Here is a 23,679-nt window from a genome sequence, read left to right as displayed (position 1 = left end):
GGGTGGTCATCGATCTCATTTAACTAACTATTGAGGTGGTGCTACATGGCTGCACCCCAACACGTGTTCAGTAACCTCCATGTTAAGCCTTTTGCAATTACGTTTTGTCCTTACCTTATTAAAGTCATTGAGAACATTTAAATATTGATGCATCGCTAAAACAGCATCGTAAAATGCACGCATGCTGCTGTAACGGTCAAAGGCAATAGTGTGTCTCCGGTTACATGTTCCTCAACATTGAGACTGCGCAGTCTACTGACTTCATGTTGGGAGAGCGAAATCAAAAAGTGCATGTGCAAGCAGAACTCCACCGAGCGGGGGTTCAGGATGTCCCGTTGAGGAAAAATAAAGCAGAAGAGGTTTGGGTTGAGACTGCAACCCAAAGCGCACGACATTTTCACTCCGACAATTTACCCAGCGGCTCCTATCCTGGAAAATATGGGGGGCCAAACGATGTTTAGTTCTCGACACATTGTACTTAAATTGTTTGTAATACAGTTTGTAGTTTTTCAGAAAACGTTTGCTGCCCCATCACCTATTATAAAGTTTCCTGGTGACGATACAACTCCTAAAACAGACAAAGAAGTTGCACTGGTAAGTTTTTTTTGTATATTTTCTGGTTTGTTTCAGTCTGGAACATATTGGAACTTTGTCTGCTGTTAGAACTGGATAAATATTCTTGTTAAGTTTTTAGCATGTTTCTTCGTTTGACTGTATATAAAAATATACAATGTAAAAATGGCATCCATTTAATATGGGATACCTTATTTTAATCAGGTGTGATTATCTTGACAAAATGGATTATAAAAATAATTCTCACGAACAATAGAGTTGGCATAGTTATTTGCACTGCACCCTATGATGTGTCTGATGTACCTCATATTAAAGCTGGCTTTTTTCTTCTTCTATCCCTACCCGTATAGCACTATCTGAACAAGTTCTATGGCTGCCCACAAGACAGATGTAACCTCATGGTGCTCAAGGACAGTTTGAAAAAAATGCAGAAGTTCTTTTCACTGCAAGAGACAGGCGAGATCGATCCCAAGACTGTGGAGATCATGAAGAAGCCCCGCTGTGGCGTTCCAGATGTAGCCAATTACAACTTCTTCCACAGGAAACCCATGTGGCAGAAAAACGCCATCACCTACAGGTCAGGGAACGTGACGTAATTCTGCTAGTCTTACAAATCACTTGGTTGTGCTGTATCAAGTGTTTTGAAAGAGTTCTAAGATTCATGATTGTATTTATACTACTGAGCATTTCCCAAGCTTCTCTTGGTCATACTGGGAGATAGTTCAACCTCAGCTATGCACAGACTCCCACGCAACCCCCATCCCCACCTACCCGGTCTGAGAAAGCGTCTAGCTTAGTGCCAACACCAACTTTCTAGGAGATCTCTTTGTTCACGTCAGCCCTCTTTGGGTCCTCAACAATCTGGCTGTCTGTGCCATGTTGTCTGTACCAAAAAAGACAGCAAGCTAATGAAAACAACACCAGCAAAAGGGGTCTTAGTGGCTGCGCTCAGGAATGCGCAGACAGACACATAATAGGGCTTCTTGGCTGGACTCTTCCAGAAAATCTTTTCACAAGATGACTCACCGGGGTGTTTGTGCCTGTAAGCAAGTCTAATGTGAAGGAGGAAGATGTTGTGGCCCATCTCAGCTGAATTGCTTTTATCCACTGCAGCAGCAGCTTTACTGGAGGCATAAAGTTCTGTAAGGACTTTGATTCACATGTTATGGCCACCCCCATCCATTCTCATGTTATTCCCAAACACACGCTGTCAGAAGCTTAATTCTCAATGTATTAACATTTGAAATCTGTCCATTTCCCCCCCCCCCCTTCAGGATTCTAGGACACACACCGGATCTGGATGAAGAGACTGTGGACGATGCTTTCTTCAGAGCCTTCAAAGTATGGAGTGATGTCACCCCACTCAAGTTCACCCGCATCATGGATGGAGAGGCTGACATCATGATCAATTTTGGCCGCAATGGTATTACATCCCTTTTTTTCCCCTTTACCTACTGTAAAATACATATTTTATATGTCTCAGTACCTAGTTCGTATTACTGTTTACATTAAATAGAGTGTTAGTTACAAGTTCTCTCTCTATGATTTCTGTCTGGCATATTGTGAGGCGGACCAGACCCAAATAAGAACCGTTTAAAGCAACATCTCTGCAGTAGAGGACACACCTAAATTTGTTCTTTTAGGGACTGTCCCATGAATTAAAACTGTACTTTAGTTACTATGGTTTCGTTTACTGATGTGGGTTGTGGTGTGGTTTTTTCAAGATGGTATCTGAACCACTTCAGCCAAGCATTCTTCCAGACAATCACTCACAATGTGACCCCCCCCCCCCCCCCCCCAGGCCTTTCTGGCCTAGTCTGACAGGATCTAAGTAATGACACACAAACACACTCTCATGACCACAGAGAGGAGTAAAGTTCCATGGGTGTCAATTATGGGAATAGGTATAGCTCAGTGGTAGAGTATTATTTGACTACAGTTTAAGAGGTTACAGGTTCAAATGCCCCCTATAGTCCCTGGATCAAATTGTCTGCTAATTAATGATGTTTCATTATTATAATAATGTAATCACGTACTTATATCCTTCTAGAATGCTGAGAGTCTTTGTTCATCTTATGCTTAGCCCACAGTTGTATAAATAGGGTGTTGTCATGTCTACAGAGCACGGTGATGGCTATCCCTTCGATGGTAAGGACGGCCTCCTGGCTCATGCCTTCGCACCAGGACCAGGCATCGGAGGAGACTCTCACTTTGATGACGATGAGCAATGGACCCTGGGAGATGGCCAAGGTATTTAAAACTCAGGAACTAAAGAAGTTAAACGTGCAGGAACTGAGTCGTAACTTTACATCAGACTAGTCTGAGTATATTTTAATTGTCTTCCTGTGTTTTTATAAAGTACACATTTTCGTATTTTTGTTACCATTCTACAGGAATGTACTGTACCAAGTAGTATAGGCCGCATAGTTGACCGAACTTTCTTTGTTCCAAAGTGGTGAAGGTGAAGTTTGGAAATGCGGACGGAGAGTTCTGTAAATTCCCCTTCCTCTTTATGGGGACGGAGTACAGCAGCTGTACCCCTCAAGGTCGTGATGACGGCTTCCTGTGGTGCTCCACCACATACAACTTTGACGACGATGGCAAATATGGTTTCTGCCCCCACGAGTGTGAGTTGTAGCCAACATGGCTGTCTTTTCTTACCCACAGATATGTCCTGTGAAGCGATTGCACAATGTTGTCCCAATGGAATGTAGGAGTTTTCTGGTATATGAAACACCTCTTCAAAAGTGGTTATGTATTTTTACAACGTTTAATTTGTGAGAGCCATTAAATGCTGCATATCTGAGGTTTAAGGTTTGTTTGTAGCTCTCTGTTGTGTCTCTGTAGTGTCTCTGTTGATCTTTGCAGAGAACAAATAGGTGGGAGAGCATGCTCGGAAACTGTTGTTATTTGGAATGAATTGTGAAATAAGCTTAACTCCCCTCTTTTTTCTGGCCAACTTCTTAATCGAGGGCCTCGTCAATACCTCTTGTTTGTGTGTATGTGTTGCTGTCCATGGTACTGACTGTCATCAAACACAAAGCACACTTACATACTACAGCGTGACATCACAACAACATAACTTAACCCTACGATGTCATTTCTTTCTTTCCGTGTGCTTGTGTGACAGTGCTGTTCACCCTGGGTGGAAATGCCGACGGAGCTCCTTGTAAGTTCCCCTTCACGTTCCAAGGGGAGAAGTATGAAGGCTGCACCACAGAGGGTCGTGACGACGGTTACCGTTGGTGTGCCACCACTGAGGACTATGACAGGGACACAACCTACGGTTTCTGCCCTGAAACTGGTGAGTCCACTGGTTAAAGTAGCCTAACGGACATCTGAGCATTGTTGGACAACGACAGTACCATTTTGTGTGTATTTGTCGTTTTTTGTGTGTCTGTTTGGTTATCTATCGAGATTAGGACAATGCGTCTGTGTAACTGTCCACAAAAATTCTCAAGACCTGTGATTTCTCTTCAGTGCAGCAGCGGTCTCCTAAATGACTGTAAAAGTATTTTACTGTGCACCGAGCTGGCGAGACTTATTTTCCATTGTGTCAGAAGGACTTGGCTCCTGTGGCTGGGAGGGTGGAGGCGGAGGCGGAGGAGTCGGTGTAGTCGGGGAGAGGGAGTTGCTGCCTCATGACTGCTTGGGTCTCCATCTGGTTCTAATTGGCTGGGAATGCAGCAGAGCAGCTTAGCCGAGTGCACTAGCTCTGAATAGGCAATGGGTTGACCGGAAAAAAACAACAGAGTCCCCGGCTCTTCAAAACCCAAATTGTGAGATTTAGTAGATTACTTATGTTGAGTGAACTGAAGCTGCTATTGGATTAGTGGTTTCTGGGTTTGGGTAAAAAGCTAATTAGATGTAGATGCATACTGGAATTAGGGCCACCGTTTCTACAGGGTCGTCAAGTTTTATCAAAAGCTTGGAGTGAGATTCCCCCCCCCCCCCCCGAGACGAGCTTTCACTTCCGCAAATTGCATAAGCCAGAGATGGCCAGGTCAGCAACTTCCAGTAGCGAGCAGTTACGTTAGTTCGCAAACACAAAATGCTGTTTAATATGAGTTCGGGTTGTCTTCCCAAAAATACAATCAACGATGTACATAGGAATCTATGTTGCTGCCCTTCAAGCAAGAGTGAAAAGGGGTTAAAATTGTAGTTTCGAGCTACATCGCCAATTACGAAGGTATAGAGCTATCTTAGCTGGAGTCAGGTGGCTGAGCGGTTAGAGAATTGGGCTAGTAATCAGAAGGTCGCTGGTTCCATTCCCAGCCTTGCCAAAAATGACATTGTGTCCTTGGGCAAGGCACTTCACCCTACTTGCCTCAGGGGAATGTCCCTGTACTTACTGTAAGTTGCTCTGGATAAGAGCGTCTGCTAAATGACTAAATGTAAATGTTAACTCACACAATAAAAGTAGCTAGCTATCTAGGATTTGAGCAGTAACGTTAGTTAGGCTAGCTAGCAAACAATATTTAGCTACATTATAATGCGCTCAATTATCTGTCAGCTTGCTTGTTGGTCGTTAATGTTAACTCACAAATAAATGGTCTATAATATTTGTTCCCTATGGATAATGTAATATAACATGTCTTTCTCAGTTTCTAACATAAATCTGGAAACGGGAGATATCTCCATGAGGGCAACCTGTTATCGTCAATGAAAAAAAGGGTTTCTAACTTCACCGGAAGTTCTAGGCCTGGCCGTGGTAGTTACAACGGTTACCTCTCTTTACAATGTGTGCTTACTGTGGCGCTGATGGACACTTTGTCTTCTTTGATTGCTGAGCGAACTGTTTGGACCCCATGGTGTTGTTAAACATGTGTGATTAGTGCAAATTAAGGGTAAGGATGTGTTGGGCCGCCGCTAAAATATTTGAGCTATGCAAGTGGGCCTCAAAGTGAAAAGGGTCAGGAATGGTTGCACTAAAACATGAGTGTCTGGTTGTTGGATTTATCCTGTGCAAAGCAGACAGATATAAACCCTGTTTATTCAGAATTTTGGGTGATCATTCTAACTCTGATGTCAACCCCCATACAGCCATGTCTACCGTGGGAGGGAACTCGGATGGTAGTCCTTGTGTCTTCCCCTTTACCTTCTTGGGAGACACGTATGAAGCTTGCACTGCCTCCGGCCGCAGTGACGGCAAGATGTGGTGCGCCTCCACCAAGAGCTACGACGATGACCGCAAGTGGGGCTTCTGTCCTGACCAAGGTGCCTTGTTGTATACACAACCTGCGATTCTAAATACTTTGACTGTATGCATGTCTGTGTGTAGCCTGACTTGTTTTTATCAGTTGTGAGGTTGGGATGTTTCTCTGATACCTTTGCTTGTATCGGACGGTTCAGGCTACAGTCTCTTCCTGGTTGCGGCCCATGAGTTTGGACATGCTCTGGGCTTGGAGCACTCCCAGGACACAGGGGCTCTGATGGCTCCCATCTACACCTACACCAAGGACTTCAGGCTGTCCGATGATGACGTCAAAGGCATCCAGGAGCTTTATGGTAGGGTCACAAGTGTTCAACCTATTGAACGAGGATCTTTATTTTTTATTTTTTGGAGGATGTTGACAGGTGACCAACCCTACCTCTGTTGTGTTTTCACTCAGGTGTTGATACAGACAAGCCCATACCCCCTACTAAGGGGCCGGTTACACCCATGGATATCTGTAAAGAGCCTAGAGTCTTTGATGCCGTAGCCCAGATCAGAGGAGAGACATTTTTCTTCAAGGACAGGTAAATTAATGGTTCTGTTTAGAAATGGGTCTGTACAGTCTATTGTTAGTTTTTTTTTTTTTTTTTTACCGGATCTGTTTTTAATGTAGTAGACTATGGTGTTTAAATGGACAGTTTTTACTTGAAAAAACAAGCCTATGTTCTCACTGAATGTTCTTATCTGTGGGGTTGTGGTGTGTGTCAGTGGAGCTAAGCTGTTAGATTTCACAATCCTAAACATAATCAGTTCACCACAGAAAATGGTTAGTTTTACATTGCGGTTACTTGTAGTGCAGTCTTGGCCCTCCATTCTTTTGATTAAAGAGGGTGTTTTTTATGTGTGTAAAAGATCGAATGCCTCTTCCTGCTGTGATAATTATACAGTTAGGCAGTAATTGGCATCAAATTTAAATAAATAACCATAAAAATGTACACCCTGGTTTGCAACCATGGCAAACCAAAATGGCTGCCAATCATTTGAGGTAAACCAGTCACTACTGACCTCAGTGTGCTGCTCTGTGAAGCTTATGTTTGGATTGTTGAGTTGAAAGGAGAGTTTCTATATCAATTCATTGTACTAGTTGTGAAATTGCAGTGGTTTAGGCTGCAGTCCATCTGACTCATTGTACGCCTCCAAAAGAGCATGACCATTGTTTACCACGACAGCTGAACTTTGTTCAGGACAAACCCTTTAAGGACAGTTATGATTTAAATTATAATCTGTTGTGGTCCAAAAATCGTCCCTTTTTGGGGTATTTCATGATAATTCCCAGACATTCACCTCCTGCAATGTGTGTGCCGTTGGTCTTTTTTGGAAGCACAGCCAAAGCAAACAGGGCAGTTTGGACTTCATGCTCGAATACTAGAGTCATTCAGTATTCTTAGTTTCCTCTTCTCTCTGCTCCTCAGCCCCTAACACACCACCTTGAGTTAGGAGGAACACACTCCCCACAAATCGTGTGTACAAATCCAGCTTTAATTCTGAATTATACCCTCTCTCAATGGGGCTCCTGATCAGCATTGGAACTCAGTCTGATCAGACTGAATGGGGCCCGTGGATTACCATGCTGTAGACCAGTGAAGTCTTTTGGGGTCCAGAGTGCTGGGAGAGATCCTGCTACAGTAGTACTGTAGACCCTATATCCAAACATCTGCCATGACTGACATCTTATCATAAATAATTGTAAAACATTTTCATGCAGTACCAAACTATTTATGTGTGGAATTGTCATTATGGAGTAGTTATGGAAAAGTTATGATAACATAACATAACTCCATGATATTTGAGCTCCGATGACCACTTAGGCTCTGTCTCTTGTTTCAGTGGTGAGATTACTCCAGCCCTCAGTTATGTGCAGCTGGGCCATCTAAGCAGATGTTATAGCTATCCAGACCATAAGACAGCTCCAATAGTGTGCAGAGGTTGAGACTCCATAGGGTGGTTATCTGTGAGTGGTGGCTAGTGAGGTAGGCAAAGGTCATAACTGGTGGTTTTGTTGCACTGCTATAGTAGGTGACAGTAGGTGAGTCAAACTGGGGCACAGCCCACAGAGGGGAGTCTAGTGACTGCAAGGGAGTCATAGTAGAGACGTAGAGAGATGTGTTGCTATAAAATGAGAACTGGGGCTTGAAATCATGTTTTTTCCTTTCTAAAGAGGGGCCTTACTGAAAATGTTTAGGAAGCACTGGATTAAAATGTACCTCATATTTTTAAGCTTGGACGTTTTTATTTTGTTTTGAAATAGTTAGTTACCTGGGGTTTCTCCTTTCACACTTGACACAGCCTGGCGTCAGCAGACTAGGACAGGACAGGACAGGACAGGATGAGTAATTGCTGTTAGCATTTAGGATTCTCTGTGCTCAGCAGAAGGTGTGGTGGCAAGTCCATGTCCTGCATACAGACAGTCTTGATGACAGTTAAGCTTTTCACCATATCTACATGTTAATGTAGAGTAGTTATATACTGTGTGCTGCATCCTCTCAAAACGTACAGGGGTGGTCTTCCTAAATAGAATGTTATCTGAGGTCATAGAGGTTTTACTGAAGGTGAGGGTACTTTAGAGAACACAATAGTTATTTTTCATTTATGAAATCAGTTCGTCTTTTTGTTCATCATTTTGCTATACCAATATTGCCATATCCGTTGGTCATCAGCATTTTATTTTTTCGATCATGAAATCTTGTGATCTTTGAAAAATAGGTCAATGGAAAAGCAAGTTGGGAAGCTGCTGTTGTTGAGCAGCTGCGTATTGGAAATCTGGGCAAGATGGTTCTTGTTCCGTTGGCGTCGGCAGCCCGGGCCATAACAAGAACCAGATGCTCATGAATCAGGTCATTGTAGCTGGCTGGCTCACTCAATCTCTCATTTTGCCTTCACTCTTTCTCCCTATATCTTTCTCTCACCAACTCCTCTGTTACCCCCTTCGGTTTCTCTTATTTTGCTCACTTTCCTCTCCTCTCTCTTTTCTGTTCCCTTTCTCCCTCTCATTCCTTCGTCCCAACTGTCCTCTCCCTTCTCTCTCTCCTGTCTGCCAGGTTCCTGTTCAGGTCAGTCAACTTCAGGGCCAAGCCCAGCGGCCCTATGTTGGTGGCTACCTACTGGCCTGATCTGCCTGGCAAGATTGATGCTGCTTATGAGAACCCACTGGAGGAGAAGACTGTGTTCTTCGCAGGTACCGTTTGACACAAAGTGCACAACGTTGTGTTAGCTGTTTTAGATCCTTGGAGCCTTCCTTTTTTAGCTCCACCATCATAAAACTGAAATGGAAGCGGATTTGTTTTCCATGAAAATACCAGCCAATGTATTGGTGTAATATTAGAATAAGCATTAATCATGTTAGCTGAATACACTTAATGGGGTTGAGGAAATTCCGACCATTTTAGACATGTAGTTATTAGTGGTTAAAAATGCATGTCTTGCATTGTAGTGTCATGACATGATATGGGTAGATTTATATACGACTCAGCTCAAATCAGAGCTACCCCTACACATTTCCTCTTTAAGGAGGTTTGATCTTGGCTATCTAAAAGTGACTTATTGTCAAAACGTTCTCACTGCCCCCAGAATACTAGATAAAGCTATGAGGTCATTTAGAATGTCTTTTGCAAGGCTCACAACCAGTCCCATATCCAACATGGTATTGATCAGGAGGACTAATGTATGGCAATGATGTAAATGTTTGTATCTGAATGTTCTGTAGAAAGTGCATTCTGTATTGTTTGTAGCTTGGCTGGTACTTGATTTTTGTCTGCCTCTCCTCTTGTATCTATACTAGGCAATGAGATGTGGATCTTCAAGGCTGACCAAGTGGAGAAAGGATATCCCCAGAGGATCTCCCACCTGGGCCTGCCAAGCGACCTGGAGCGTATAGACGCAGCATTGTCCTTCAGGAAGAACAAGAAAACCTACCTCTTCTCCGGGGACAAGTTCTGGAGGTGAGCCCCAAGCCTTACAACCTGTCTCTGATCCACGCCAGGCTTGTAATGATGACATCACAGCCTGTTACGGCTGTGCAGAGCTATGTCTGGTTGTAATTAGGGTGTTTGGCATGACTACATAAACACAAGTGTTATTGGCTGTTATTGACAATAGCTCCTTCGGTTCTAACTCAATAAATGCGGATGTTAAATACAGTAACGGGTTTATTTTTGTCATTTTTTACCACGTTTACAAAAATATTTGTATTTCGTGTTTTTCTTCAGGTACAATGAGGAGAAGAAGAAAATGGACCCTGGCTTCCCCAAGCTTATCGCTGACTCCTGGAATGGCATCCCAGACAACATAGACTCTGCCTTCAGTCTGAATGGGATAGGTAAGTAGAGCCAAGACAACCCACACAGAGAGGCAGTGAGGGCTCGGTGTTAGAAATGCTTCAACTGGATCCAGGCTGACATTCCTGTCAGTTGTAACCCAGACCCAACCAGAAAGCCAGAAACTCATATCTGGCACCTTTACCTCGAACAACAACAGTGCTGATGCATTGTGACCCACTCTCGACAGGTCATCTATCCAGAGTCAGATTTTTCAAAAAGATATCTCTGCGGGGGAAAAAGATATAGAGAACACCAAATGCATTTCAGGAGATACAATGGGGGCCTGAAGGTTTAGACCTATGGCAAGGAACCAGTTTTCGTTCACTACTGCCCACCCCTTTGGTTGAGACACACACACACATCACCAATGGTTCCCTACACTGAGAAAACAGTGTTTGATAGAGCCAGTCTGTGCTCCTTTACAGAGGTGTCTCTGTCTGCTTGCTAGTTAGCCTGCCTTGAGAGAGAGGTGGTGCCACTTCTGCTCTGCCAATGCTAGATTGGGTCTTGCTACTGAGGAGTGTGCTGACATCATCTTCTCAGTCCTGATGCTTTTCTGACAGTGTATTATTCTGATTTTAAAAGGCTATGATGGTTTGCATCGCCAAAAAGGATTAGTTAAAGGCAAAAACTCATGACCGAATCAGTTAATGAAAGTATTTCTAATAAGAGTCAGATTTTAAGGCAGGCTAGTTATGCCTTACTCTGACAATTCTTTTGTGGGTTCTACAGATTACAGCTATTTCTTCAAAGGCTCCCACTACTTTAAATTGGATGACAACAACCTGAAGATTGTCAAACTGGGTGAAATTACAAAGGATTGGCTGGGTTGTTAAGCAACAGTGAGACATCATCGTACTGTCGGCCATCCCTGTGATGACCCCTGACCTCAGGAGGAACCTGCCATGTCACAGCACACAGCCGAGGTCTCCACAGTACAAGTTGTAGTGGCATTCCAGCTCCGACAATCTCTCACTGGACTGATCTCCACCCAGCCAATATAACCATCCCCTAGTTTGGTAGAGGCACCGTGGTGACTTCTGCATAGGCCGAACATAGGCCACTGGATTGTGTATTATATTACTGTGTGATATTATCAGTTTATTTGTTATGCTGATGCAGATTTACTCAAATTTTGACCCCATTTTTTTTATTAGAACTTCAGACATCAGGTATGTCCACACTGCACAGACGTAGACAGTGTTGTACTGTAAGATATTTTCTTAAATACTAATTTGATTCAGAAGGGCTTTTATACAGAATTCATGGTGGCCTACATCTACTGTTATGTCGAAAATGTACAGAGTACATATCTTGGTGTGTATTAATACAACAGCCAACATTATTGTATTGCTGTGGAATGCATTTGAACAGAAAGATTTGCACAATATGTCTGGACAGATGATGGTGCTTATAGAAATTGCTTATTTGCATGATCCTATATGTTATACATTTATGTCTGTTCAGAAAACTTTGTTTTGGACATCAAAATTAAGGTTTTTATAGGCATACATAATTCTTCATAGGTTTAGCCATTTGTATAGTAATATACAGTGGAACTGCACAAAATTGCAAGGCACCTCCATTTTGTTTTTGTCTCTAGTTTTACTGATGGTACAGAAAGATGAAAGGCACAGGCTGCCTCAAGGCTGTATTTGGTTTGTTGCATGATGGAGTCATGACAAAAAAAGTACCACAACTGTTTGATAATCTTTTGTACTAAAGTTGCTCATTTTCTTCTGATTTAAGACTTTAAATCATTTTTAGATTTTTATGTTATCTTTTGTGCACTTTGTCATTTTCTGTAATAAAGATGGATACATCAATTACGAGGATGTCCCTAGCTGTTTGAAATGGAAAAGACAAGGCCACAAGTGTAGAACAGGTTACATGACTGAAGTTATCCTAGTGAAGTGAAGTATGATAGAACAGCGCCATCTTATGGGTTTGTAAATAATAGCCTTGCCTTTTTGCGGTGCATAAATTACATGCACACCGCATGCATTTGTAAAATACATAAATATCGATTATTTCGTTCAAGCATGTCCCCTTAACCATGCAGTAGTTTATGCGAACATGTGAATTAACACTGGCTAACTGCATGGATGCATAATGGTGTTTTATTTTAGGCAGGGGCTATTCTGCTACCGCCGCGTCTTTAAAATTACATCCATCGTCCTTAATATCGCGTTTCATTTTATCTTACGATCTCACCGTAAGCATATAGGCACAACAAAAACGACGACAAACTACAATTAATCTGAGCTAGCGGTTGCTTAGCTTGTGTTTTCATGAGGGTAATCGGGTGGGGATAGAGAAGGTTCAACCCGATTTAACCGGGTGGTAGGTGGGGCCTAGAATAGTTCCCTTACTGAACTTTGCGCCGTTTCTCAATCGGTGGAACGTCGATATCGACGTGGGACGGCTATGGGGGGAGAATATTCTCATCGAGGAAGTTGAGTGCTATAGTTGTTAGTGAAACGCGCAACGCCGCTTTAAGTTAGAATGCCGCCGCAGAGAGTGTGCGCTCTACCAAGGCAACAGTCATTATTCCTTCCGGCGGTCCTAAATCCGTTTGTTCAAGAGGTGAAATTGGCCAAAGCTGATGTAATAAAAGTGAGTATGACATTTATAGTTTTCGTTGAATATCTTATATGTGTTCAAATGTCAACTACAACCAAATGTCTATCTGCCACGCGCAAGTATGGGGTGTTACTCATACTTGTGATGTGATTAAACACTTGGTAAGCTACACAGCCAACCTAATCCGTTGAAACCTTGAAGTCTTCTGTAATGCCGTATTATTGTGCAACAGAAACAACGGAGCTCTTTGTGGCCTCCAGAAATTCCTTTAACATGGTGGATTTACCTATAGGCTACTAATGTGCTTATATCAGTGGTCGCATTACGGTTCTGTCAAATGCAGTGTGCGTTTGAAAATATGAATTGTGTTAAAATGATTGCCTGCGTGTATTTGGTTGCAGTGTGTACTCCTTGGAATTTTCCTGGTTCCTATCCGAGCCATTCTCATGTGTCTGGTTCTCATGGTAACATGGCCGGTAGCTGTCATAACAACATTCATGCACCCCCTGAAAGGTGCAGTGGAGCCCATGACGGGATGGAGAAGGTAAATCCACCTTCTCTTAACACACTACTATACTCTCTATTAACGGCTAGCCCATATAATTACTAACATGTATAAATCCAACATAGGTTATTCAGTGTTTGTTTTACAATCCTTCAAGCTGCCGGAGGAATGCACATCCATGTAGTTGCAGAGGCCTTCTTGTTTAAAACAGTAGCAGATACATCTATCTTCTTCATATCATCTGTTCTCAGAAGGGAAATGTTTATTCATGTTATAGATGGCCTGATATCACAGCAATAGGCTTAGTTCACAGAAAGTGGTTTGCTGTATGACTTATCGGCCCACTGTAGGTTTTGATACACAAACCACAACTACTGCAGGAGAATTTGTTCATAAAGTATCTAAGGTATAAGCAGCGCCCTGCTGTATGTATAGGCAAGGCAGAGTAGATTAAAGTAGGTTTACTTGTGAATTTAGCTTGGTGAATTATAAAAGTCCCAACAAGCAACTGCTTGCTAAGATGTAAGCCTAACCCCTTTTGGAAGGGGTGCTGATTAAGCTACAGAAATAATTTGCGTGAACATGAAGGCCCGTCCAGCTAATCGACTGTGTGGTTTCTCTGGGCAGGTTCATGTGTCGAAGGGTGATGGCAGCTCTGGGGAGGACTTACTACTTCTGCATGGGTTTTAGAGTGGTGGTGAAAGGGAAGCAGGTCAATAGTGCTGAAGCCCCCATCTTGGCTGTAGCACCCCACTCCACCTTTTTTGACGGCATCGTGTGCATTGTTGCAGGCTTGCCCTCCACTGTATCTCGAGCAGAGAACCTAGCAACTCCTATATTTGGCCGTGAGTCTCGTTTCCTTCCTCTGTGAGTGTGTCACATGTTGTGATGTGTATCTGATGTTTCTGTGCTCTCTCTTCCTCAGGGTTTGTGCGCTGTCTCCAGCCAGTGCTGGTGTCCAGACAGGACCCAGACTCTCGTAAGAACACCATTCTGGAGATCGAAAGCAGAGCCAAGTCTGGAGGCTGCTGGCCACAGGTCTGTCTCACACACACTCACACAGAAACAGGATGTGATTTAGGGGGTCATGCAAACATCTGCTTTCATAACTTTCTGTGTAGAGTTCGAACCCTTTACGTTAGTTTGTCTTTCAGGTTCTCATTTTTCCTGAGGGAACATGCACCAATCGCTCGTGTCTCATCACATTCAAGCAAGGTACTACGTTCTCTCCTCTGTGCTGTTTGTTGTAGCGGAAAACAAGCAATCTCTTGAATCACGTGGAAAACCACTGTGTAGCTCATTGGGTGCCATTGCATAGTCGTATCAACAGCGCTGTCATCTCGCGGAGACATCATTTGCGACTGTGGTCTTCTCCATGTTGGCGTGGTGTTTTGCATATGCACAAAAGAGAATGCTCATGGAGCTGGGAGAACCATGGATGTTTGTTGTTTTAGTCAACACACCTCCATTCACTCACTCAATGAGCAGGGGGGTCTTTGTGTGGTCACCCGATTGTAAACAATAAGGGTTTCTCCAGAGAGAATGGAAACCATCCAAATATCGATGACTTCCTGAAACATTCCCCCTATCCCCCACTAAAAAGATTGTCAGAGTGTGACCAGACTTTACTAGACGACTAGTAAAAATCCGATCCCAAAAAATTACAGCTATGAATATGTGTCTCTATAAGAGATGTTAACACTGTGTAACATTGGCATTACTAATAACAACTGTTTCTACTACTGCCTGGATGGACGTTCTAGAGTTTGCATAGACATTTGAATACGGTAACAGATTTCATGCAAATTTGCAATACTGTCTACACTGGGATAAAGAGCTTTTCATATCTACCCCCTTCCCTTCACACACACAGGTGCCTTCATCCCAGGGGTCCCTGTACAGCCTGTTGTCATGAGGTATCCCAACCTACTGGTAGGTTCTGACTCTCACCCTCACTGTATAGTAGAAGGATAACTGGCACATGATTGATGTTATCTGATCCGTTTTTACATGTGTGGTCATAGCTGAGTTTCCTGATCTTTTTCATCTGCTTTTGCCTTTTAGGACACTGTGACTTGGACTTGGCAAGGCTTTAGCTTGTGAGTTTTCAGCCAGATATTGCTGTTATTATTGTCGTTTATATGTCATATAGTTAATAGCTAATTAGCTGCAATCGGAATGCAAAAAGAACAGAATTTTCAATAGTGTGTGCAGCTGTCTATTGTCTCGCACAAGTTCCTAATTAACAACTTGAGAGGCATGTTTTTCGCTATTCCACTTTGAGAGAATAGCTATCCGTCCAGGCTATGATGCTTGTTGGTTCAAGGCAATGTGACGCCTTGATCACCGTGTAAACTGTGATCAAGCTGTAGCTGTGATGTGGGTGTGTTGTCCCCAGGAAAACCCTGTTGCTGCTCACGCTGTCCCAGCTCTACACCACTGTCGAGATTGAGGTCAGTACTCTGAAACGGCCCGTGACATACCCTTATAGACAGTATTGCATCACCGAAAACAAAAATAAAACATGTATCTCTGTCTTTCTAAGAAGCAAGCTGTATTCCAACTTCCCATTATAACAAAACATTATTCATCATTGTACTTTCTGGTAACCCTTGTTGACCTTTGCCCTCCAGTTCCTCCCCCCACACATTCCCACTGATGAGCAGAAGAAGAGCCCAGCTGAGTTCGCCAGCGCCGTGAGAGATCTTATGGCCAAGTAAGTGTTGGTGTAGTGTCATCAAATCATCCCATTGAAGGCGGCAGCGTGCCTTATCCAAACCTGTGTGTGCACCCACGCGCAGGGCCCTAGGAGTCCCCGTAACGGACCACACCTATGAGGACTGCAGACTGATGATCACAGCAGGGGAACTGACTCTGCCCATGGAGGCAGGCCTAGTGGAGTTTACCAAGATCAGCCGCAAACTCAAGTAAGGCTGCCAGCGTAGCTTGCTCAGCGCTGAGCTTTCAACACACTAACCAACTAAACCATATATCTTTTCACATAGCACAGAAAAGGTGTTTCAGAAGGCAGTCAAACTCTGCTTTTTTACAATTGGTGTCCTTGTGCAGTGACCCTATACTGTGAGTGATATACTGAAAATGTCAACAGTAATGCAGTATGTACCAACTGTGTCCTACCATTCTGTGAGTAAACCCAAACTGAAAATCTAACATTCCCCTAATCCAATCACTTCCTCACCACAAGTCCTTGTCTCCTGCTTCCCCGGTCTTCCCCAGCCTGAAGTGGGACAACGTGAAGAAGGAGCTGGAGGGCTTTGCCGCCATGGCCTGCTCCTGTCAGGGAGGCCGCATCAACATCCAGGAGTTTGCTACCTTCCTCAAGCTGCCCCTCAACCCTGCTCTGCAGGAGCTGTTTGCTCTCTTTGACAGGGTGAGCGATGCGAGCGATGCGGCGTAAGACGTACACACAGCTGAATCGAATGATTTGGAACCAAAGTCTATAAGAATGCTAACGTCGTGTTTATTTGATGGCATGTCGCGTCAGATATTTAGCATCATGTCTGTACTGAACTTTAACCAACCCTGTCTATTTCTCGATAAAGTCACACAATATGGTTGTGAAATTGTTGCTTGTGGAGTTTTTCCAGTGTGAAACTTCTCAGCATCTCTCACTTCTTAGGATGGAGATGGTACCATTGACTTCAGAGAATACGTCATAGGTGTGACGATCCTGTGTCGACCAGCAAACACAGGAGAGGTCCTTCAGATGGCTTTCAAGGTACTGTTAGCAACATGATTGTTCCAAAACATGCTTGTTCAGCATGAGTCTGAATTGAAAGGCATTGTAATGAGACAGGCTAAGACTTGGGTATACTCACAGAGGCTGGGCAGAAAACAGAGCAAGCGTTCACTAGTTGGGACATGGAGAGTATGGCAACACTGGGTGTGTTGTTGTTTGCAGAAGTAGGACATTGGGGGAATAAGATTACCTCACTTCCATGTGTCAGGGAGAACACAGAGGCTGTTGCACATACATCAGATAAAGGCAAGAAACTTAGAAATAAGTTTGCCCAGTTGGCCTGGCAGCAGCTTTCGTGACCTCACGGGAACAAAATTGGTCAGGTGTTTGGGTTATGGGTTCGGACATGGCTGCTGGTAGGTGGAGAGAGCACGTTTTAGCTTCCTACTCCTCGGCTTCCCTCTCCCCTGGTAGTATTTCCGACCTCTCTTATCATGGTCCTGGTCAAGTGGCCACACCTGGGGAGCTTGTTGGCAGCTAACAGGGGAACGAGGCAGCAGACTGGGTGCTGAGACCCTGGCCGGCCACATCCCCTACGGTACCTTTCGAGAGGTAACGTTTCAATCTATGTATTCACAGTTGTTTGACACAGACGAGGATCATCGAATCACAAGAGAGGAGTTCTCCTCTCTGCTGCGCTCAGCTTTGGGTGTCTGTGACCTCAACGTCTCCAAGCTCTTTAAGGAGATCGACGCAGACTGCTCTGGCTACATCACCTATGGTTAGTATGGGCAGGGTTCACTGCTTTTTGGAATGCAATGAGTTACTGGATCATTTGAGGAACAAAAATAAATTGTCAGTGTTTTTGGTGTGTTTTTGTTACTGTGGTTCTCTTGCCACCGAACTCTCTTTCTGCTGTTCCAGCTGAGTTCCAGACCTTTGCCCTAAACCATCCAGAGTACGCCAAACTTTTCACCAACTACCTGGAGCTCCAGCGGCACCAGGCATTCCAGGCGGTAGACACTGACAATCTAGACCAGCCATCAGCCAATCATTTAATCCCGGGAGACATCCAGGAAGACAGCACGTCTGACAAGAAGGACGATTGACATTGAGACTTGAATGCATCTTGCTGCAATGATGCAATGCACTGGACATGGAAGCACAACAGGATAGGTTGCACAAACTCATAACTTAGAGAAGTGAAACCTGTATCAACACCTCATAGCCATAGGAAATACCTCTTATGAAATAGAATGTAGTTGGCTTGCCTTCTGAAATTCAGTAAAAAAAACTTTGGGATGTACTATTATCATCTTTTAGTGCCTTATAGAGATTCATACCAGCCATTGGCCACATTACTGCACTGAAAGTGTTAAATCATCGACATAAACTGCACTTTTTTATGTTAGACATTATTTTTTAAGAAAAGAGAGATTTGCAAGCACTGGCTTCTGTGGAATGATTTTAGGAAGTGTGGTAAACTGAGCAAAAAAATGTTTCGTCACCCCCTGCATGTTGCGTTAAGGTATCCAATCATTGTACCTATTGTGTTTTTTTGTTTTTTTGCAAAACCTTGTGAGGTCTTCATAACTGTTCGGCAGTCTGCGTAATCAAATACTTAACAGAGATCATCCTTCTTGGCAACTGTAAAAGAAACAGCACTAAATCTACAGTAGGTACCGTACATCTGAAAAAGAGCATGCATGCTGCGTTTTACACTTTTTCCCGCTCAGAGACCAACATTGTACATCTGCTGTATAATTATCTAAAGGTTTTGCTTTGCATCTGTTTCTATTTGCATTTCGATTGAAGAGAGTTGTTGCTGAGACAGCAGTGTGGGCTACCGACACAGTTTTAGACTAAAGCCCAGCAACGACTGAAAATAGGGCAATTTGTGAGCAAAAAGGCAACAGTGTTTATTCTTCAGGGTATGGTTTCAAATTAACTAAAGGCATTGTTATTTATTTAGCAGAGCTCGCAGCAATTATGTGAATTTTTGTTAACACAGCAATGTTTGCTTTTGTGAAATAAAAAATAAGTACGATCTTAACTCTCTCATGACTTGTGTTGTTGTATTTCACAGCATGGAAACTTGTAATTAGTTGTTCCTACTTTCAACATTGATTCTAATTATGCATATTTTCAATGTTCATGGAGGGAACATAAACTTAGAATGTTGCCGATTTTCTTCCGTTCTTCAAATGGCCACCAGATGACACCATTCATCCACCATCTTCCTGTGAGCTGTGTGTGGTGCAGAGAGAGAGGGGGAGAGTTGGGCTATATGGTTTGTGCAACCGTTGAGTCAGGATTTCTTTTACGAAGTGCATGACTTCTGATTTCTTTCACAGAAAGAATATATGAGGTATTCATGTATCAACATCACCTTTTGGGAAAATTGCAAAAACAAATGTGCAATGTTTTTAATTTTCAATGTTAAGATGTCTTTACTTTCCACAAGGCAATAGCCAGAAATGCAATTTTGCCTTTATGCTTCATATTGAGACACGTTTATGTACTTCACAAGCGACTTAACATATTCTAACTTTTAGTTTATAGTCCGTTTGCCAAGATGGATATTTGCATGCCAAGATTACATTGTGAACGTTGTTAAATATGCTGGCTTGTGTCTGCCAAAGAGCAAACGGGGGGAAACACCACTGTCGGCCAATGTTAATATTTTCATGACATGAAGTCAGATCACCATAACTAACCCTGGAGCATTTTTGAATGATTTATTATTTAAATGTTCTTTCTTGCTATTTAGCTAAACATTCGTATTGAGTTAAACCCTCAATCTTCCTGTTATCTAATGGAGAAATGGAGAATCTGATCAATTTGTAAACAATCAAAAATAACAAATAGAATGCTCAAATCATGTTATCTTATTTACATTTTAAATATACTGCAGTGCTGTTTACTGGATAATAGATCATTTACGTTGGAAAATATAATCACAAAAGTAGCATGTCTGCCATATGAATTTACAGCATCTGTGATTTATCAGTTCTTCATATCCACATGATCAGTTGTCCTAGATCAATAATCCTGCATGAGTGTGTACAACAGACACACACCACACAGGCAGACACACACGTTCAAAAGGGCCCCGGATGAATGATGGAGACTGGGGAGCTTCATTAAAAGCTTGTTGTTAGACAGACTGTGATTACCAGCTGTGATTTCGACCCTAAATTTGTTTTAACCTTTTCAAACGTACAGGTCCCATTTCATTTTAATCACAACTGATGAGGTGGCACGGAATCAATTAAGTCACGTCAGTGTCAGACTCGTTTTTCTCCTGGTCACTCCATTCTTTTTGTCTCTCTTTCGCTCGCTGTGCCTTCCTCTGATCATCTTTTCCACTCTCTTCTGCATGCTCTCTATATTGCTGTATCCATTTCAGCCTTGCCCGGGGTAAACCTGTCTTGTTCGATTGCAGACGATGCGTGTTCGTAATTAGGTTTGGGTTTGGAGCGTGTGGCCATTCCAGTCCTGGCTGGGACCAGGCTTCAGATGAATGAGAGGCCTCAACACCAACCCATGAGGAAAGGTCAGAGCTGAAAGGCTGAGACGCTAATTGACACAGCACTATTGAAAGCTTTGATTTAAGCAGGTAAGTCAGATGAGATGGTTTTCTCATTTTCTCATTTCCCAATAATCTCTTGAATACAGCAACGGATTCAGAAAAGGGGAAAAGGCAAAAGGTTTGGGCCTCCTCTGGCTGTCCTTGGGGGGCCCATGCGACAGTGAATGTATGAGGGAATTCTCATGGACTATACAGCCAGACTCGTAAAATGACAGGACCCTATTTTAACTCCCAACAAACTTTAGTCATAATATCTATAGACAGACACATGTTTACAGTACTCGAAAGGCTTCCCACAGCAACCTCCACGAAGACGTGTTACCCCGCTTGCTTCATAGCATAGCTGCCACCCATACTCACGCAGGGAAATGATTGCCATTCCACAGCTAGTGTCACAACCACGTGGCTGACCCCCAGCATCCCCACCCAGGCCCCCTTGGCCCCCACAGAGCTGCGCCTAGCACTGTTCCCTTCCAGTTCTCTGGAAGTGTCTCCACACCTCATTGTTAACACTTCCTCCAACCCACAGACACACCTTGTTGACTCACTTCATTCTATCACTCTAGGACAGATATTGAGAAAGATTTTTTCCTTTTGCCATTTGGAGAATGATGAAAATCTAAATACAGGATAAGCATTTGCAAGAGGTTGTGACATCAATGGCAGACCAGCTGGTCCCTCAGGTTTTTTTCTCATGAATTCTTCTGGGTGCTTCAGATTTCAGAGAGTGTCTGATGCCCTTCCAGACATCTGTTCCAGGAGGGACATGGACTTTCCTTTCCGGCAGTGCAAGTGTGGGTCAGCTTGAGCTGCATAGTTCAGTGGAGCAGTGGTCAGTCATCTCATTACCAGTTTACCGTCAGTCAAATGAACTTGTCTCTCATCCAAAGCTACAGTACTTATGCGTTTGGAACGCCTACTCATATTTAGATAACCAGGGATCAAGCCAGCAAATGTGGTTTTGCCAGTCTTTGAAATGTTAAACATCGTTGGTGCCTTTCTGCTTGGCACACATCTATGCCCTAGAAGCCGGCCTAGCCATATGTTTCCTCTGGCCTCATTCAATGTGCCTCTCATTCAATGTGCCTTTCAGGCAGACCATGACGCACAAGTCAATTAATAGTGGCATTTGACTTAATTGCGCAGTTGCTGCCAGACATAGCATTGGAAATGAACAGATTGTGACACTCTGACCTACATCTTCCCTCCAGACCATTAGTAAGACAAACATAGTATTATCATTGACTGCAGAGAAAAGTTTGTCAAAAGTTAACCAATGCTGACTGATAAGTGGGTTGGTTGGTGGGTTCCAAGTAGACCCAGTTTCAAATTTCCTACCAGCTTTCATTGTTTTCAATGTTGAAAAGAATTATGACACGGAAAGCTCTTGATCGTGTACTACTGTAACTGTAGAGCTACAGTGTTAGTCCTCGTAAACATGTTGTTTGACTTTTGTGCTCTGCCCTTGGCACAGTGGTCTGTGTGTTACAATCTAGGGGAGGAACTAACCTATAAGAATGTTTCACACCAGGCAAACATAGAAAACTCCAAACAGAAGTAAGTCTCACATAGTTTTGTTGTGTTCAAATTCAGAGAGCGTACAGTGCACAGCTCATCATAATCTCCTCATACCAGGCATGTCTAATTAATAAAACATGAGGTGATTGTGACAATTCAATAATGGATTGGGCTCAGGCCAATTTCATAAAAGAGCCTTACTCAGTCTGGCTTGCTAACTTTTTGCATTCCCACGCTCAGAGGTAATAGGCTTTCCTTGACTGAAGCAGCAAAATTCGGCTGGTTTGTACTTTACTGGGGGTTAACCTGTGAGGTTATCCACTGATGATAAGGCACGGAGGGAAGACAGAGCTGTGGGGACAGAGTCCTGCTGCAGGGGATAGATCCTGTAGTCCTTTGACGGGGCCTGCAGAGAATCTGTTGTGTGAGAACTTTCATGTCTCATTAGGCTCATTGTTCTGGGATCAGAACCTGGCCCGTGGAAGGAGTTGATGCTCTGGGGCTAAGAGGGAAGATAGGAAGGTCTGCAGATATGAGGGAAGGGGGATCAGGGGGGTGGGCCAGGAAGAAGGACCCCAGGGACCAGAGAGAAAGGATGACATTGCTCTGTTTTCTATGACAATGTATAATGGGTTCATCATGTGGGGCTGTGGATAGTAAAAGCCTGGGGTAACTTCTTTTCTCTCTTAAATGCAAACAGTGCAGCAGTAAGAGCATCTGGATCCTACAGGATGTACATTGTAGCGTGTGTTGTTGGGCTGTACAGACAGTCATGTGGAAAGTGTACTGAGGATTGTGCTTGTCTGGTGACAAACCTGCAGGGTCAAGGGTGATCCAGGGTCATCCATATTGCTCTGACAGGTGGATCCTACTTGAAAAAAGTTTTTTGTTTCATTATTTAAACCTAGTTTAAATCCCCTGAAATTCTTGAATATGGATAGGCTGAAAAGGACAACATACATTGTGTCCATGCTTTGCTGAAATAAACACTATTTTAGTGCAGCAAATCTATGCATGGCTCAACCATAAAAACAACCTTCACAAGTCAAAAAAATCTAAGATGCCAAAGAGAAAGCAACTCAAATAGCACATAATCCTCCTATACAACCTTAGTCCTAGCTTTACCATCACTGCAATTATTCAATCTTCACAAACAAAACACCCCAGAACAGCCCTTTTAAGGTTCTATAAAAGAAGCACTGTGGAGCTTTAACAGGACATTCATTGACTTTAATGGGATGAACAGATCTACCATATCTAATAGAAATCGTTGCCTATGGCAAAAGCTGGTTTGGAATTGGATTACACATGGCACACAATGCTTTTACCGCTTCTTAGAAAACTGTAATTCAATATATTTAGTACAGAGAAGAAACAGATAAATAAAGTCCAAATTAAAACATTTTCAGAGAGTTTTCTTTCAATAAAATGTATACTTATTTGAAAGTATAACATCTTTCAAAGAAATTCTTATAAAACTTACTTTCCTATGTAGTTTAAGCAGTAGGCCTAGAGTAAGGCTAGAAATACATGTGATAAAATAAAGAAATTACTATTAAATAAAGGTAGCAAATAAAGAAATACAAGTTGGCCTATCCTGTCGTAGATGGGGCTTCTGTTTGTTGGTTCATTTTTTATGGATTAACTTTTCCATGTTCCTTGCGGTTTTTCTTTTTT

General features: G+C 43.0%; 2 protein-coding genes across 2 annotated transcripts; both read left to right on the top strand.

Moving 5' to 3' along the window:
* Positions 1-306: 306 nt before the first annotated feature.
* mmp2 (matrix metallopeptidase 2) lies at positions 307-11,934 on the top strand. The gene is made up of 13 exons (XM_062470963.1): positions 307-594; positions 924-1,150; positions 1,848-1,996; positions 2,695-2,823; positions 3,027-3,200; positions 3,704-3,877; positions 5,617-5,790; positions 5,926-6,081; positions 6,186-6,312; positions 8,827-8,963; positions 9,567-9,726; positions 9,994-10,103; positions 10,837-11,934. The coding sequence occupies exons 1-13, from the start codon at positions 439-441 to the stop codon at positions 10,938-10,940; spliced, it is 1,977 nt and encodes a 658-aa protein (XP_062326947.1). The 5' UTR covers positions 307-438; the 3' UTR covers positions 10,941-11,934.
* Positions 11,935-12,435: 501 nt separating this feature from the next.
* On the top strand, positions 12,436-18,950 carry lpcat2 (lysophosphatidylcholine acyltransferase 2). Its single transcript, XM_062471328.1, has 14 exons — positions 12,436-12,720; positions 13,089-13,231; positions 13,820-14,037; positions 14,118-14,230; positions 14,347-14,407; positions 15,066-15,124; positions 15,257-15,291; positions 15,591-15,645; positions 15,826-15,908; positions 15,994-16,119; positions 16,430-16,583; positions 16,833-16,931; positions 17,532-17,673; positions 17,817-18,950. The coding sequence occupies exons 1-14, from the start codon at positions 12,610-12,612 to the stop codon at positions 17,999-18,001; spliced, it is 1,584 nt and encodes a 527-aa protein (XP_062327312.1). The 5' UTR covers positions 12,436-12,609; the 3' UTR covers positions 18,002-18,950.
* Positions 18,951-23,679: the final 4,729 nt, after the last annotated feature.

This window comes from Osmerus eperlanus, chromosome 10 (assembly GCF_963692335.1).
Source record: "Osmerus eperlanus chromosome 10, fOsmEpe2.1, whole genome shotgun sequence".
Lineage (NCBI taxonomy): Eukaryota > Metazoa > Chordata > Actinopteri > Osmeriformes > Osmeridae > Osmerus > Osmerus eperlanus.
Note: the sequence above shows the minus strand (reverse complement) of the source record. Positions and strands in the feature narration are given on the sequence as shown.

Bases quoted from the DNA above. Each gene is read 5' to 3' on its own strand.
- lpcat2 (XM_062471328.1), top strand. From the start codon at position 12,610: ATGCCGCCGCAGAGAGTGTGCGCTCTACCAAGGCAACAGTCATTATTC. The intron at 14,038-14,117 runs GTGAGTCTCGTT...TCTCTTCCTCAG, and splicing joins AGCAACTCCTATATTTGGCC to GGTTTGTGCGCTGTCTCCAG. The intron at 15,125-15,256 runs GTAGGTTCTGAC...TTTGCCTTTTAG, and splicing joins TGAGGTATCCCAACCTACTG to GACACTGTGACTTGGACTTG.
- mmp2 (XM_062470963.1), top strand. From the start codon at position 439: ATGGGGGGCCAAACGATGTTTAGTTCTCGACACATTGTACTTAAATTG. The intron at 1,997-2,694 runs GTATTACATCCC...TCATGTCTACAG, and splicing joins GATCAATTTTGGCCGCAATG to AGCACGGTGATGGCTATCCC. The intron at 6,313-8,826 runs GTAAATTAATGG...CCTGTCTGCCAG, and splicing joins ACATTTTTCTTCAAGGACAG to GTTCCTGTTCAGGTCAGTCA.